The following is a 17,622-nucleotide window of genomic DNA, read 5'->3' as shown; positions in this document are numbered from 1 at the left end:
TTATAAAATGACAAGAGATAGATACGAGGGTGTTCTGATACCCCATCAGTTGATGTGGAGACAGCAGGAAGGCAGCAGATATCTAACACCTCCTAATTTTGTAAAGCCTAAATTCTGATAAGGGAGGTGATTTTAGAAAGAAGGACCTGATGAATTTATCACAATTTTCTCCTCCAGTTCTTAAAACATGGTTTCTTTGGCTTTTGATACTGGAAGTCCTCTTAGTCCTCTTCCCGTCAAATACTTCCCTGCGCACATGAGCTAACTGAGAGTAAGACACATTATGTGACTTCTCCAGGACCACACAGAAAATTAGTGATAGAACGAGAACCAGAGCCCAAAGCTATGGTTGTATTTAATCAGAAGTATGCTAGCATATGCTACATAATGTTGCATTATATGAATTAATAGGCAACGTGGAAACAAAAATATCTCAGTGAGTCTCTAGAAGGAAGTTGTGGGTAGGCCTAGCCTATAATTTCTGATGGTAAAGCAATTTTTTTTCTAAGAAATTTTTCATTATCCCAAGGTCATAAAAAAATTATTCTAAATTAACTTCTAGAAGTTTTCATATTGTTGATGTAATTATTTGAAGCTAAAATGTTTCCCCTCTGATTAAAAACTTTTTGAGGACTGAAACATATATTCAGAAATGCATATTCTGAGCATTTAGTGAAGTCACATCAAACTGGAATTTATCATCAACAAATCCCACTATATAATCTTGGGGAAAAAAGAGAGAAAAATGCAATTAATTTAAATAATATTTTTAATCTTCTGTTATTCCAGTCAATGAATTGATTTATGACTGTGTAAATGTGAGACAGACTACATCAAACTGATTTCCTTCAGTTGATCTCTGTTCCCCTGTAATTATCTGGTTGTAAGCATCTCAATATGTGGTATATAAACTTAGTGTTTAAAGATTTGAATTCTATGTCTAACATGGCTTCTGAAGCAAAACAACTGCTTATTTTGTGCTTAGTGTGAGCTTTTTTTTTTTCTGTTGCTGTATATTGAATAATTGAAAAATATATTCCGAGGTGTTTAAAGATTAACATTCAATATGAGTTACAAATGATCAAACCTAGTTATTCTTAAAGATTTTAAGCGCAAATTATGAGGTTTTATCTGTAAGTTCTAGCAGACCTTATAATCTTTAATGTCTTTGAGTAATATAATATTTGATTTTATATGCAAAAGTAGTTAATTGACATACTGAAAAGGAAATAAGATATATTAAATTTTTATCAGAGGAAGTTTAGTATGTTCATAGGAGTTATCTGTTATAAAAAATCCTAAGTATTCAACTAATGCTTAAAGATAAAAAATAGATTTTTAAATGCGTTCAATTTTATATTTTAAGTATCTCAATAATATATATAATCTTGGAAGCATGTCAATTTTGCATAAAAAGTCTAAATTATTTACTCAGTTACACATCTTAAGTCAGAATAAAAGAACTAATATTAGTTAAATAGGTCAAATTCCCTAACATATTAATTACAAAGAATACCAACATGCATCGGTTCCTTTAACACAAAGAAATGATCTGTAATTTTTGATTATCTTAAATATTTCTATGCCTACATATTCCTGGATTTAGGAGATACTAACCCACTCAGAAAGCATTATCTTATAAGCTAACAGCAATTGCTTATTAGTCAGAGGTTTTGACTGGGACAATGGATAGATTCTTACTTGCAACCATCATGCAACATACCTTTATTTATTTTCTTTACAAGGACATGATAAATTAGGGAAGAGTTTGGTCCCATTGTTGTTATAGCCCACATAAGTCATCCAGCCCATATAACCCACATTTCTAACATTCTCTAGATTCATGTTACCCATTACCCAATTTTTTTTCTCTGCAATTCCAATGATAGTTTTAACATTTGATTACATTTGGTCTTTATTGACTCTTTAAGATATATGAATGAATTTTTCCAGCTTTAAATATTTCTGATTTTTTTTTAATATTTCTGATTTTTACAGAATCTTGTACTTTCTCATATTATTTTGGTCTGGTATGACAATAGAATTCTTATGGACATGAAATGATATCAGAGCAGTTGAGGTCTCTGTATTACAAGAGTCTAAAGGGATATAACAACCCAAATACAATACATAAACCTTTGCATTTAGTTATATTATCTCTTTAGTCTCTTTTTTCTGGATCTTGGATTGGAGAAAAACAGCTGTAAAATATATTTCCAGTGAATTGGGGAATTCCAAATATAGAATTCATATCAGATGCTCTTATGAATTAACTGTAATTTTATTCAGCTTAGTAATGGTATTGTGGTTATGTGAAAAAGGTCTTTTTCATATATGTGTTGAAATATTAAGAATCAAAATGTCTAAAATTTAATATCAAACGATACAGTAATCACCATCACCACAACAATAAATGGATAGACTGATAAAAAAATAAACCAAAAATATGAGAAAAATAATATCTGATTGGAATCAAGATTTAATTAGAATCTCAAGGCTGTGTTAGATTTGGTGGTGTCCTCAGTTTCTGAGATTATGAGGCTGATTACACAGATCTCATTTCCAAACATAGTAATCCATTCAGTTTTGAGAAGCAAAACTAGCCATGAAGAGCTTAAGAATAACGTGTTTCTCTACACAGGGTTTTGTATGCAGAATTAGTTTGCATCTTAGATACATCCAAATGAATTTCTTGTCACTTCTTTTCAAGTGAACTTAAATTACAGAAGAGACCATTATTGCCTATGGCATGAAACATTGAATCTTGCCATTTCGAGATAACTGGTTTAAAATTTAGTCACTGCTGGTTTAAGACTTAGTTACTTTGGGGTTAACTATTCATAGTCAAAATTCTTCTGTCTGTACATATGATATTTAGATAAGACCTGTGATAACCAATAGAGGCTTGCTTTTGCAACTTAAAACAAGATTGAAATACTGCCTTTTACTAGTGCTCCATTTTTCATGATACGTAAGATTTGGTTGCATTGCATTTGGACTAATCCACTGATATCTTGGTCCCTTCTCCACCCTGCTGCCATGACAGTAAATACTTCTTCCAAATTTTTATCATCTCAATATACAAAGCCACCATTTACTTGGTTGACCAAGACACACACTTGAGAGTTCTCGATTTCTCTCACTCACGCTGCACCTAGAATTCAACATTGAGTCCTATTATTTCCTGTTCAAATTAATATCTTAAATTTATTTACTTTACTCCTGGCATTACATTCCTTGCTCTCAACTCAAAGGCCTTCGATGGCTTCCCATTCCATCTAGGTAAGATGGTTTACCATGGTCTGTCTCCTGGCCTTACCTTTATACTTACCTCCTGGCCCTTTCCTCCTTGCTCAGAATCATGGAACTTCTTTCAAATTCCACCAAATAGGGGCGCCTGGGTGGTTCAGTCACTTAAGCATATCCCATCAGCTTAAGTCATGATCTCAGGGTCCTGAGATTTAGCCCTACGTTAGGCTTCCTGCTCAGTGGGGAGTCTGCTTCTCCCTCACCCCCTGCCTTGATCCCCCAGTTTGTGCTCTCTTGTTCACTCTCACTCTCTCTCTTAAGTAAATAAATTAAAATTTTTAAAAACCCTCAGATTCCCAAAATATTAACTGTTTTAACGTTTTAGAACCTGTGGTTACGCAATGAGCTCTACCTGGAGTGCTGCTCTTTACAGACTTCACTTAAGTCAAATCATTCCTTCAATTCTTACCAACTATGGCACATTGCAGGAAGTCTTTACTTGGCACCCCCTATCTAAATTAGGTTCTATGGTTTTGCTTTCTTGAGGCATCCTTTTCTTTCATAGCACTTACCAAATATATTTTTTGTGTATGCAATTATTACATTACTATTTCCTTTTCTAGTCCAGTCTATAAACTCTGAGGGTAAGGGCCATGCTTGTTTTGGTCACCACTGGATTCCCAATATCCTGAGTCTGAAACATAGAAACTACTCAATAAAAATTTGTGAAATGAGGGACACCTGAGTGACTCACTGGTTGAGCATCTTGACCCCTCAGCTCAAGGCATGATCCAGGGGTCCTGGGATCCAGTCTCACATTAGGCTCCCTGCTTGGAGCCTGCTTCTCCCTCTGCCTATGTTTCTGCCTCTCTCTCTGTGTCTCTCATGAATAAATAAATAAAATCTTAAAAAAAATAAAAATGTTTGGAATGAATAAATAAAAAAATGAATTAAGAGGAATTTGAAATAGTGGGGGTGCTCTTATTCTTATTCTCTTATTCTTGGCAAGAGTTGACCAGCATATGTAGTTATCTTGCCATTATCATTACTGGTACCCATGCAAATACTTTTGATTTTTTAGACGTGTGTTGATATTCAGCCAAAATATGTCAGTATGGTGTTTCTTCTGATTGGCTGGTTCTTATGTTGTGTCCTTTCATAAATATTTTGTATATTATCTCCATTAAGAAAGAAACATTTTCATTTGGAAATAATCATACTCATTGCCAATTGTTTAGTTAATTACAGGGAAATGGGCATTTAAAATAAATAAATTATCATTTTACTATTAATTTGTTATCACTGTACTTCATGAAAAGTGAGAGGAAGTTTATATACTAACATGCCTTCAAAGCTGCTTCAGGAGAATAAAATGTACACATATCTTGAAAATGAAACTGGTGCATTATTTAAAAAAGGCTTTTAGAGTGACTTAGTTCAATCTGTCAGCACCCCCAAAACTAAGATGTTAGAATAAATGTTTAAGCTAAACACTGTAGATCATTTAAATTCTATGGATTACTCAAGAAAACCCTCAACAGAAAGACAAATGAGAAAGGCGGGCAAAGGGAAATGAATGAATACTCTGTGTCAGAGAAAATTGGAGTGGGTTTTTCTCTTAGGAACAGCCTTGAGCATTCATATTTTCTCATGGTATGTATCAGCATCTTTAGTCATAAAATTTCTGGGTATCTTCTTGATGGCTAAACATATTTCCTTCTTGGAGGCATTATTCTGAAACTACATGGTACATTTTATTCTTTGTTTAGCAAGACAAGGACACTCTTTGTTAAAGAATGTATATGTACATCATAATGGATATTTCTGATGGAAGTTTTATTTTTTTACCTTTCCTTTTATTATCTATGTTGCCTTTAATGTCCAAGTGGAACATGGAAATAAAGAGTACAGAGTTTCAGTCTAGACATCCCATCAGAAAATCTGTTTCTTGTTAGACAGTCATGGTTTCCAGCACTTTAAAACTGATGGCTGTGGAAGGTGAACTAATATGTCCTTTTGCTAGAAGCAAGACTGTGTAACACTTTTTAGACTTCACTGAGCAGGACAGTTGCCTACCTGTGCAAATTCAGTGCCTTTTTGCGGCAGCTCTTACCTGGGTCTTGTTGGTTGCTTCAAAGGGCTTTATTCCTTTAACTTAAACACTGATCTCTGCTAAAACACACATATTTCTTCTCCTCCACTTTCCTGGGAACTCTTTAGACTATTTCCAGTCATTTAAAGTATAATGAACTGTTTCTGATCTTTTCTGAGGGGCAGGTGATACAGAAGCACCAGGAATGAGGTTATGCCCCCTGTAGAAGCCAGGAAGCCTGTGCAAAGCAGCTGGCCAATAAATTTGGAGGAGGGCTGACAATGAGAGAATTCGGGCAATCACTCATGCCAAAGACCCATTTCGTATTTTTTAAGTCTGTAGGATGAAACCATCAGCCTTACTTCAGCGAAAAAATGCCTAAGTCTTAGCATGACAAACATTTGAAAAGATGGTTTTTGAATTTTCCATTTTTCTTCTCAACTAGAACAGTATCATACAGATGGTCTACATGAATGCAATAAAATTAAGGAAATACAAAACTGACAAATGGTTGAACCCACTTGTTTCTGTAAAAGTTACTTCTTGAGAGTAGATAAAAGCACTTTGAATACGTTCACTTTTTCTCAGGTCACAGGGGTGCTATTTAATAAATTACTTTTCTCAGGCACTAAGGGCCACTTTTATTCATTTGAAAAGGTTAATGTGCTTGTTCTAAATGTCCATGTTTTTCCCAGAGAATAATTTATGCACTAAAAGTCTGTTTTACTTGGGAAATGCCTAAACAGTGTACAAAAAAGTGAAGTACAAGTTAAAAAGAGTTAGACCTGGCAGTTCATAACTAAAGTAGTTTTTTCATTTATACATGTTGTTGATATATCCCTGACAACCCCATTTAAAATTTCAATACTCCCATCCTTCTACCCTAGGACTTCCTATCATTCTTTTTGCTCTATTTTTCTCCATAGTCCTTATCACAAATACACTCTGTATTTTACTTACGCACATTGTTTTCTTCTGACTTCCCTTAGTAGAATGTAAGTTCTAGGCAGACAAGAAATTTTCTGCAGTCTTCCTCTCTGGATAGTACCAGGCATATGTAAACATTGAGTAATATTTAATAAATGAATGCAGAAATAGATCTATCTTGATCAAATTTACTAAGTAATTGCCATTTTTTCTTCGGAGTAGCATAGGATTGCTTTCTAGAAGGAAATACCATGTGATTGTTATCTGTTTAACCTTGGGCAAGTTACTTAACATTTCTGTGCCATAGTTTTTTATCCCCAGAATGAGACAAAAAAATTACCTATCTCAGGATTATATAATATATATAAAGTGCTTGAAAAAACATTGTGGCATATAATCAGTCCTTAAAACTCACTGTATTATCATTAAGTCAATCCGTGAAAAAAATAATATCCTAAAGGCATTCATTGCCTAGGTGAAATAGTCATGGCAATTATGTAGATATTAAAGGTATTTTTTGCCTCAATCATCAGAACTGTTTAGTTCAAGCCATTATGTTATGCATGTTATTAATATAATTTACTTTCTGAAAATTATCAGAGCATTAATTTTATTTATTTGACAAACCAGTAAAATCAGACAGAACAGTGTAATAATTCCAAGGGTAAAGCTTGGTTTTGAATTCTACTCTGTCATTTACTAGATCTGTGACCCTGAGCAAGTCAATGAAAAACCTTAGGCTCCAGTTTCTACATTTGTAACATGGGTTAAAAAAAAAAAATTTGTGTTAGTAGTTCAATATTAAATACAGCACAGTTCCTGGCACATGGCAGATCTCAATGAAAAGAAGGTCAAAAAATGATAATTGAATATGCAAAATTAGAGAACAGTGTTTATGACACAGCTTATAAACACTGTTATAAACATTAGAAAATTGAATGAGAACTGAAAATGAAATTACATTTTTCTGACTCATGGTCAATCTTAAGCAAATAAATCAGAATTTCTATTTTGGAAGAAGATACCATTCTAAAAAGAAAAATTAATAGAGAAATATGGATATATTTGACAGCAAATCACTCAGCCCATGATTTCCTTTGTATTGTTATGTATACAACACAGAGCCTATTAATACCAGCTTAAAAGATACGAGTGTCTCTTTTTTAAAATTAACACCTCTAAATTTCTTAAAATTCAGTGTTCTTCGTGTAATTCTCCTCTCCCTCTTTTATCCCCACAATTTAAATTTATGAAGATACTAAGCTAAGAAGCAGGTACAAAAACCTTGTGCACACTTATCTTCAAGGTTTGTGTTATCTAAGAACTTAGTATTAATGTTTTGGATTATTGGCTGTGTTAGGCAGTCCTGCACACCGTTGTCATCACCAATGTTGGGGCATTGGTTGCTGCATTTAGTTATGGTGGAGAAGATGGGAAATGCCTTTGCTCAAGCAGTTTGTTGGAGCCATGATGGGACAGCAAGTACCATATGTCACATCAGAGTGGATGATAGGAATCAGGTTCTACTTTGTGATGTGAAGCTCAACTAAGCTTTTTTAGGCAGAGGACTGGGGTACAGAATTATACTTGCCATACCATAGAATTATACTTGTCTAGGAGCCAGGGAGCCTGAGCAAACAGGACCTTATGCTTTAATGAATGTAAAGATACTATTTGAGTACTCAAAGTTACTATTTGAATGTATCTCAAAATAGTCCCAAATATCAGGTAATACCATTTCAGGAAAGAACTTTAGGAACTGTGGCAAGACAGCATTACTAAGCTTGCTTCTGTGAGTTGGTGATGTCCAGGGTTACTGTGTGCAGAGGAAATGATGAGATGGGATTGAGGGTGGGAAGGTTACAAGTTAATAGTACATCATTTTGTTTTAATGTGCAGTTGGACTATAGTCTCTCAATGATAAGTCTCTCTTGATAAGTCTTTTAGGGATCAAAATGTGGATACCTAAACAGGAGATGTAGATGTCCTTTAAAAATCTCCGGCTTAATGTACCTTAATATTAACACACAGATCAGTACAAATGCCATTATAAATAGAATAATGTCATTCAACTAATCAGAGCTTCCAGTAGCTCATGGAACATCTTTATGTTGAGCAATCTAGCTCTGGAGCATGTGGCTTAGCCAAAGCACAAGCCCTGTCACTGTCTTTATTGGATCTACCTGTTAAAGTACAACTTTCACATCAATATGTGGTGACCCTGAAACTGATATTTCAGTGTCTTCTGTATGTCCAGACTATGCTATGGTTTTTATGCACCTATAGTTTATAGTATTGTGACCATCATCTTGATTTTCAAATAACAAATCTAGAGAATTATTAGGGAAGGGTTGAGTCCATATATGCCAATATGATCAAAAATCATTTCATCAAAAATATTTATTAGGAGTTTTAATCTTCACAACAGTACTGTGAGTCTTATTTAAACTGTAGGGGAGAGAGGCTACCTCTTTTGGAGAACCTCAAATCTGATCTAAAAGTTGTAAAGCTTAAAATTTAAAAAATAGATAATAAAATTTTAAAAAGTTGTAAAGCTAAGACTTTGCCACCTCTATTGGTAGGCTGTTTCAAATAGCATGAATTTGTCATCCATTTTTGCTAAACGTGGATGTGTCCCATTTAGTCTATAGTAATAATTCTCACAGTTTTCCCAATTAGGGCCTTTTCTCTATTTTTAAAAAATAATTTTCTCCCTCATAATGCCCATATTATAAAATACATCTTTTAATCAGATTGCATCAACTATATAAGAATTTGTTTATCCATTTCAGATGAAAAGATCTATTAAAGATCTATTAATTCATAGGGTACCTGGGTAGCTCGGTTGGTTAAGGGCTGGACTCTTCAGCTCAGGTCATGATCTCAGGGTGATAAAATAAACCCTGTGTTGGGCTCCATGTTGGGGTGAAGCTTGCTTAAGATTCTTTCTCCCTCTCCTTTTGCCCCTCTCCCTGCTCATGCTTTCTCTCTCTCTCAAAAAATCTAATAATTAATAAATTTAAAGAAAAGCAACTGATGGTAAATAGCAACCAAAATAATTTATTTAATAATAGATGATAGGTAGTGTGTGCAGTAAACATTACCAGAAAGACCTGGAGTTGAATTCTGGTTTCTCCACTTATTTTCTATGCTACTTAAACTTCCTGAGACTTATTTGTCCCTCTCTGCACATGGAGTAATAATTCCAGTCTCATCCAATTATTTTAAGACATATGAATGAGAAATAATAGCAAATGATCTGGCTCACAGTGCCTTCTTTGTAAATAGTGTCCACTCGGTAAGTGTTATTTTTCTTCTGTGAAAGAATATAAAAGCTAGAAAGTGTTTCAGAATAAAAATCATTCATTGATGAAAATTCCTGACTCCCTGAATCCCAAGAGATGGAAGATTTTTCTAGATTAGAAGACAACAATGTGAGTCTAGAGTCTCCAATGCCTTGTGGGAATCATGGGGACCCATCCTGAGAAGGGCATGGCAGGGCATATCTAAGTTTGTGCGGGATAGGATGTACTGCTCAGAAACAAGTTGCTCTCTTTCCTACCAATATTTCCAAGACTCCAAAAGAGCAAGGCTTTCTTAACACTTAATACTTCTTTGAAATGTCTTGAGGAGCTAGACAATGATGGTATTTATAGATGGGGCCAAGAGAGCCCAGGGTCTGGGTCAGCCATTTGTGTGAACTTTTAGTTGACCCAATGTCTTAGGGAATTAGAAGTAACCAGACATATGGCTGTTCTCCTAAAAGTCATGAGGTTGGTGCCTGAGTAGTATGCTATAATGCTGAAGGAAGGAAGCTCCTGTTGAATTAATATTTTTCAATCTATTTTTAAGAGTAAACTCATGCCTTCCTTTCCCACATCCTTACCAAAGTGACTTTGTTCACCATAAACTTGTTATACTAAAATGATGGTTCAAAAAAGCAAGATGTATTTCCTTCCTTTTGCTAAAGACTTGATTAATCATCTAAGGGCAGATCTTTAAGGGCAGCTAAAATATCACCCCCCAAACCCCAAGCTTTTAAAATGCACTAAATTATTTGAGCAAACCATTTACAGTTTTATTTTCTTTTTGCTTTTTGCACACAGACCAAAACCACCAACCCAAAAGATTTTTTTCAGTGCACAAACTGCCCTGAGCCTCAGTTGGGTGCTCTGGAAGATCTGGCCAAAAATGGGGCATCCAGGAGAAAAAAATATTAAGCACCAGACTGACTGGTGTTTAATTATCAAAGTCAGTTCATATTTATTTGTTCAACACATGATGACAACATAAAAAATCGTTTTCCGTTACTTTCGCCTAAGAATGCACGGTGTTCATTTATCTGTATCAGTCCTATTTTACCCACCAATGAAGAGTCATTGGTGGAATCATGATGTAAGTCCACACATAGTATTTTTCTATTCTTCCTTTTGCTTTATCCCTGTGTTTCCTGAAAACAACAACAACAAAATATATACAAACTACTGATTTTGAGAAGTAGCACTAGTCTGGAATTTATTTGATAAGGGAAAATTTTTCCTGACATTATTAAGCCATGTAGACTATGGAAAATTCTTTGAGAATCAAGTATCAAGTGTTAAATCCCTCTTAATTTACAGATATTGGTATTTTAAAGTATAGAGTTGTCTCTACATTGGTCAGTTTGTCTAGCTATGCTGTTCTAATATGGTAAATATTTGGTTTGAGTTCTTCTTATTTATAATACACTTTCTTTGCAAATTTTATGACTTTCATTTAGTTCTTCCACTACAAAAGTCTGGATTTGTCACCCTTACCAAACTGATGCCAAAGAATGGAAATAATTTTCAAATATCATAACTGAAACTTCTGTCTTGTTGCTGATAATTATTTCTCATAATCCTTAGGCTTTAAATGAGCTTTGCCTGCATGGATGCAGCCTGCCAGCCCACCCAACAGTGAGTTCAGATCAGCCTCAGTCTTTCCAGCAAGAAAGAGTGAAGGCTGGTGATGTACACATGATAAGAACTCTTTTCTAGGTTTTGCAATGGAACGAATATGGTTGCTGTTGCTTCTAACAATTGGAGTGCTTCTGGGGTCTGCTCAGTTTAATGGCTACAACTGTGATGCCAACCTCCACAGTAGATTTCCTGGTAAGTCTGAACCTAGTCTTTTCTCTAATTGTATCTGGAAAGAGTGATTGTGTTTGAATAGTAAGGCACTTGAATACATATGGAAAATGGAGGGAGGGGATATCCATCTACATTAAGTGGATATTAACAAATGGCAAATGACAAAAGACATTTTTCTGGAGTTGTAATTTATATCCACATTAGCATACAAAGTGTTCATCATAGTTAATATTATTATAATGGCTGCTCACAAATGTGAAAAATATTGGCTATTGGGTGATAGAATTGGTAGAGGCTAATTTCATCAAAATTTGCCTAATTGATGCCCTTTTCTTCCTCATAAGTTAATTCGGACTTTCAAAACTGCCCTATATGCTAATAGATTTACTTAGGAATAATACTTGAGAAAATAATTGTGAAATATTGTGTATACTCAAAAATATTATTTCAATGGCATGTCGGTCATTACAAAAGTACACAGGTCAACTTGAGAATGTATGGCATGGCAACCATCAATATTGTGACAGGAGTTTTTCACCACATTGATGGGCATGTCCTACAGGTTCCTAAAATATGCACTCAATGAGAAGTAATTCAATGTTTCATTTAAGTATTCATCATTTTATATCAGCTAAAGTTATAGAATCACAGTTAAACATTTACAAAATAAAGATTAGACAATCTGAAACCACTTTTCCAAGTTTGTCATGCAAATTGATATACTTTGTCATGTTTTACATTTTCAAACCTGCCGGTACTCCTTTGTTCAGAGCATACCAGAGCAACAACACACTTGTACAGAGTATTCCGTAGGTAATTATGGTGTTGATGTGGGATTTCTAATTCACCTGAAGAGAGGTAATCTGGATTGCTCCAGAATAAAGATCCAAGTATTTAGGAATGTATTCAGGAGCCCAACCTAGCACACAAGTGCTTGGCAGGTTAAGTATGACCTGGAGGTCAGGATGGGGAAATGTCTAAAGGTAAGTCGAGCCAGGTGTTCTAAGGCAGGGTTGTTAATGATTTTGATACCACAAAGGAGGGTTAAGAATTTTTTTTTTGTTATGGAAAATTCAAATATATCTAAAAGTAGAGACTAGTAAAAAGCATTTGTACTGATCATCCAGCTTCATCAGTTTTCAGCACATACATTTTGCTTCATCTCTCTCTTCTTATCATCACCCCCCTCTCTGGAATAATTTAAAGTAAATTCATTATTCATGCTTCAGAATGTGTATCTGATGGAAAAGTACTTAAAATATTTACACTTCATGTATATATCTAATAAACTTAATGGTAATTCTTTAATACATCATCTAATACTCAGCCAAGTTGCCTCTAAAACATCCACATGATGCATTTGTTAGACTGACATGTGTCAGTCTATTTTAATTTATAACAGTTTATCTCTGTCCCTTGCTTTTCTAAAATACTCCTCATATTTTTAAGTAATATGGTCATTTGTTTTGTGGAATTCTACCTTTGAATCTGGCTGATGCAGCTCTGATGTGTCCTTTAACATGTTCCTCTTTTCCTGTATACTCTGTAAACTAATTAGGGTGAGAGGCTTGAGTAAATTCAGGTTCAGTTGTTTTGCCAGGAAGATTTTGTGAGTTATTTGTGTGAAGTATTTTGTCTTTAGTTTGTAGGCAACAAAGAGCCATTGTGTCCTATTAAACATATTCTTTTAAGGATCTGACCTGGTCATGTTTTATTTTAGAAAGCCAACATTGGGGAAAGCGAAAGATAGATTCGAGTTAGAAGAAACCAGAGGCAGAGAGAAATGTGATGAAAGCAGTGTCAGTGGGAGCAGCAAAAGGAGACCGTTCTTAAGAGATATTTTTTGTGGTGGACAAAACAGAGCTGGAGAATTTGTTCAGCTGGGGAGGTGAAAGAGTAGATGATGACCATGTCTTAGATGATTTTTTGAACTCGGATAACTGGATAGCGATACTGCCAACTGACACCAAAAGTATAGTGCACTTGCATGTTTTAGAAAGAAACTTTGGGTTTGGAAAAAGTGAATTTGAGGAGCTTCTAGAATTTATAATGGCAGTCTCTATCCAGTATGGATCTTGGTCTGGGGAGAGAGGTTGAAACAGAAAATAGTTGTGTAGGGGCTAAATCCCTGAACGCTGAGTAAGTAATGAGGGAAGGGGACAGGAAAATAGAAGGTGGGAAAACAGACTACTACTTTAGATATGGTTGGTAGTGAAGGAAAGAGGAGCAACCTGTGCCAGCAGTTTAAATGAGAAGAGAGAATTTACGGATTAGAGAATTAGAGACAATTTAGTATACGTGAATAAAGGGAAAGTATTCAGAGATTGGGAATACCAATAAAGAAAAACTTGATGTGATGAGGAAAGAAAAGATGGAGAGCAAAGGCAGAGGTGGAGGTGCTAACCTCCCAAAACTGATAGCTCTTTCTTTGATTTCAGAGAGAGGGAGAAATAAGACATAGGCAGAGAAGTTGAGGGACGCTCATTGTGACAAGGGAGGCAGAGGCCCTCAGGAGAATGAGGGCCCAGGGGTCTGGTCAGGTCCTGGGGAGGGTAGTCAAGCCTTCCCCTGTTATGTGTGGAAAAGGAGGCCAAATGTAGAAAGATTGCTCAGCAGAGAGGATCTATCTGATGTTGTACTTACTTATTTGTAAAGGTAAATCAAATATGTAAATGAACCAGGAAGTGACTAGGATAGGATAGAGAAGTATTTTTCATATGGGAAATTTAAAAATTATGTTAAAACATTTATTTGTAATGGTGCCCACCGACCACCTGCATCAAAATCATCTGGGAGAGTTGTTAAAACTCCCCAAAACTGTTTACTCTACTGTTTTACCCCAAATATGTAGTGTCCAAATCTGTAATAGTGGTGCTGGGAGTCGGTATTTTAAGCCCTGCAGATAAGGCTAATTCACATTTATGGTTAGGAACAACTGACATGGTATATACTATTATTTTCTTTAGTCCATTATTCTAATTAAAAGCATAGTCATGCGTTAGGGGAATAAAATTAAAAACAAACCCATCTCCCAATTTGGAAATGCTCTCCACCAGGAGAGTAGAGATGAAAGCACTTATCATTGAGTGAGCATTAAAGCAGAATGTGAGGCTTATCATAATCAATCCATCAAGAGATTATAAAGACAGAAAGAAATCTTACTCTTACATAGCTAAGCAGATGCAACCCATTACATATGTTTTCAAGATAAACAATAACTTGTCCTCAAATAAGAGGACTTGACAGCACCATTTGTCACATATAGTTCATTCTAAATATACCTGGTAATTGGGATGACCATCTGTGTTAGCATATTGACTTTATCTAGAGGAAAAATAAACTTGTATGTTTACAAAAGGAAATACTTTTGTAATTTGGAGCCACGCTCCCTCAGAAGTTAGGCTCCTACCCTCCCAAGGAACCTGTGACAGAGGGGTGCTACTTTCCTGGAGGTTTACCTTTCCAAGAGATGGTTCCCAGATCCTCGAAAAAAAAAATTGCTGGGTTATAAAGCTGACAGAAGGCCTATCTAGTTTTTAAAGGATTTATACATGTCTTAAGGAGATGAGAAAGTACTTAGAATTACAAGTTCTCTGATGTAAATGATTTAAGAAAAAGGAAGGAGAAGTTTCCTCCCTTATTTTAAACATGGAGAATTAGACCTTCTATTTTTAATTTGTATTTGTCCTTATACATGTTAGCACTTTTTGTACTGTCTGGATTAGATAACAAATATCCAGACTTTCCAAATGTACATGCACATGCACGCACACACATGTTGTTGCAATGTAAAATCTGTTTAAAAAAAAATCTAAGATCTAGATATAACTCCGAAGTCCCAAGAGAGGCTTTAATGGGTATTATTTTCAAGTAAGCCGATTTTTGTAGGTCATTTGCAGAAGACCAGAGTGAGCAAATAAAGCATGAAGGTTAATTGCTCACTCCCCTCTTGACTTGTGGCTTCTCTTCCACATCAGGATCACCTTTGATGTCATCAGGAGCTCCACAAGCTGCTCAGATACTAAGCAATGGGATAGAATGAGAATGAGTCTGGCAAAGGAGAGGCTCTATCTAAATGCAAAGTAATGTTAATAATGATGAAAGTAATCATCTCACCCTATCTGACCTTTGCTGTTTCATGACATTAGAACTATTTTCTTTAATTTTCATGGCATTTATCCTTGGGCCAAGGGAACTGCCATGGTCTAATTCGTTTTAAATTTAAAGGGACACAATTTAATGTTAAAGGTAGTTAACTCTTGGCTATCTAAGCTGATAGCAAGGAACAGACTTATACCCCACTGACATTATGGTGGTGCTCTTCCCAGAATGAAATTCAAACCATAGTTGACGTTTAGAGTATCACAGAATTATTTGGCCTAAATTAAATATCTGGATAAATGCCTTTGGCCTTTGTGACTGACAAATACCTTTGGAACTACCTCCCTTTTTGGGAAGATGGTAGCATATAAGGTTTAGCCTCTGAGAAGTCTTTAATGATAAAGGCACAATCAAGGAAAGATTAGGTTTATGGCACCAGAAACTCCGTGACTTGACACTGTCTTATAGTGAACTAAGCACTCATGGGAAACTGAATATAAGTCAGTGTTACACAACCTGTCATTTGCATCCTATTTAAAATAACACTTATAAGGGAAGAAAACAATGGGTTCCATGTATTGAGTGATACCCACATTACTAATTCTTTCTTGTATTTCTTACGACAAAAGTGTAAAATCTTATAACATCATTTTACAACGGGGAAATTGAGGATTAGCGTCTGTTTAATGTTGCAAAGCTAGACATTGACAGAGATATAAAACTCAGGCTCTTTCCATCAAGCCATGATGCCTTAAAGTGAATTTAGAATACTAAGTTTAAAATAATCAAAATGGGAATAGCCACATTAAAACATCTGAAAAATCACATAGTAGAAAAACATGTTTAGCCTTTTGGATACTTGCTTGACTAAGGAGGTATTTTTTCCAGTAATACTTATTAATATTTCAGTAAACAACAGTGTTCCACAGGAAATAAAATTAAGAATCACCAATTTAATTGAATTTATGGGTGGGTCAAGCCAAATGAACTCTCTAATCTTGTGTTAGGCTTTGCTTAACCATTGCATTATGCTGTGCTCAAAGTAAGAGTGGATAATGGAATAATTATTCAAGGAAATATGTTTTGGCCTTTCTGTGATAAGAAGGGCCAACTCTCCTGCCTTCCTACATAGCAGTAGTGTTTTGGTGTCCAAATTGTCCAGAGGATGCCTGCCTTCTGCTTTGAGCTTGTGATCGCCATTACTAGACCAGATGAGGCAGCTATTGCTGATTACTTCTGGTTAATCTTGGTGATAAAATGCAATGGCAGGAAGAGCAATTAGTCAGCAGGTACCACGAGTCCATACCCTTCTTTATTTCAGTAAAGAAGTTCTTTATTGCACGAATTTTTCACTTCCTCTGCTTGTATAAGTGAAACCCATAGGCCTTTTCCTGCCTGAAAAAGATGACCAATCTCTTCTGGTTCCAAAGACTGTAGAACAGCTAGTGGGAGGAGAAGTCTGCAAAATTTGCCTCAGACCACATATGAATTTCCTGCAGCCCTAGAAACAACAGCTTGTATTTGCTAACGAGAAACAGATGTGGAAAACCAAGGTGGCAAGGAAACTTGTTCCACGTAGAAAGGAAACTTAAATTCCTAATCCACCTTAAATTCTCCATCAGCTGCTGGTTCTTTGTGTGGATGAAATATCAATACCCCTTTAGGATTTCTTGCTCTTTTAGCACCCAAATCTCAACATGGTATAAAATCTTGTTGAGAGGAAAAGTAACTTAAAAAAATGAGTTAAAACAGTGAACATAGCATCTGTTCTCTAAGCAATTTTAAGTTTATATAGCATTTTATATATATATTTAAATTATTATATGGCATATATATGATATATGCCAAGTATTTCTACTCTCATTTTACAGAGATAGAAATGGAAATGATGTATAAATTACTCATAATCTGCTAAAAATGGTATAAATTAGTTTTGGAATGTTTATTGGGGGTCAGGAAGTAAATTCTTTCCAGGTGAGATTACTATATCACTACAAAGCAGTGTACTCTTCAGCATATAGAGAAAGCTCCTCCTGGGATGCAGGGCTGACTCAGTGGTTGAGGGCCTGCCTTTAGCTTAGGTTGTGATCCTGGGGACCTGGGATCCAGTCCCACATCGGGCTCCCTGCGGGGAGCCTGCTT

At 35.4% G+C, this 17,622-nt stretch overlaps 1 protein-coding gene across 15 annotated transcripts in view; it reads left to right on the top strand.

The window, feature by feature from the left end:
* The window catches only part of ZPLD1 (zona pellucida like domain containing 1), a 79,348-nt gene that overhangs the window by 24,789 nt on the left and 36,937 nt on the right, over positions 1-17,622 (top strand). For 10 of the 15 annotated variants that reach the window (XR_013372091.1, XM_077883741.1, XM_077883748.1 and 7 more), the window contains 2 exons: positions 11,155-11,205; positions 11,287-11,400. The exons of 1 other annotated variant lie outside the window; for it this stretch is intronic. Coding sequence is in view for 13 of the 14 variants with exons in the window: in XM_077883741.1 (XP_077739867.1) it covers positions 11,181-11,205; positions 11,287-11,400 (139 nt within the window). In the remaining variant the exon portion in view is untranslated. The remainder of the gene's footprint in view (positions 1-11,154; positions 11,206-11,286; positions 11,401-17,622) is intronic. 4 more of the 15 variants (XM_077883752.1, XM_077883751.1, XM_077883750.1 and 1 more) reach the window with 1 other exon arrangement.

This window comes from Canis aureus, chromosome 35 (genome assembly GCF_053574225.1).
Source record: "Canis aureus isolate CA01 chromosome 35, VMU_Caureus_v.1.0, whole genome shotgun sequence".
In the NCBI taxonomy this organism is placed as follows: Eukaryota; Metazoa; Chordata; class Mammalia; order Carnivora; family Canidae; genus Canis; species Canis aureus.
The sequence above is the reverse complement of the archived record's forward strand: the minus strand, read 5'-3'. Positions and strand labels throughout refer to the sequence as shown.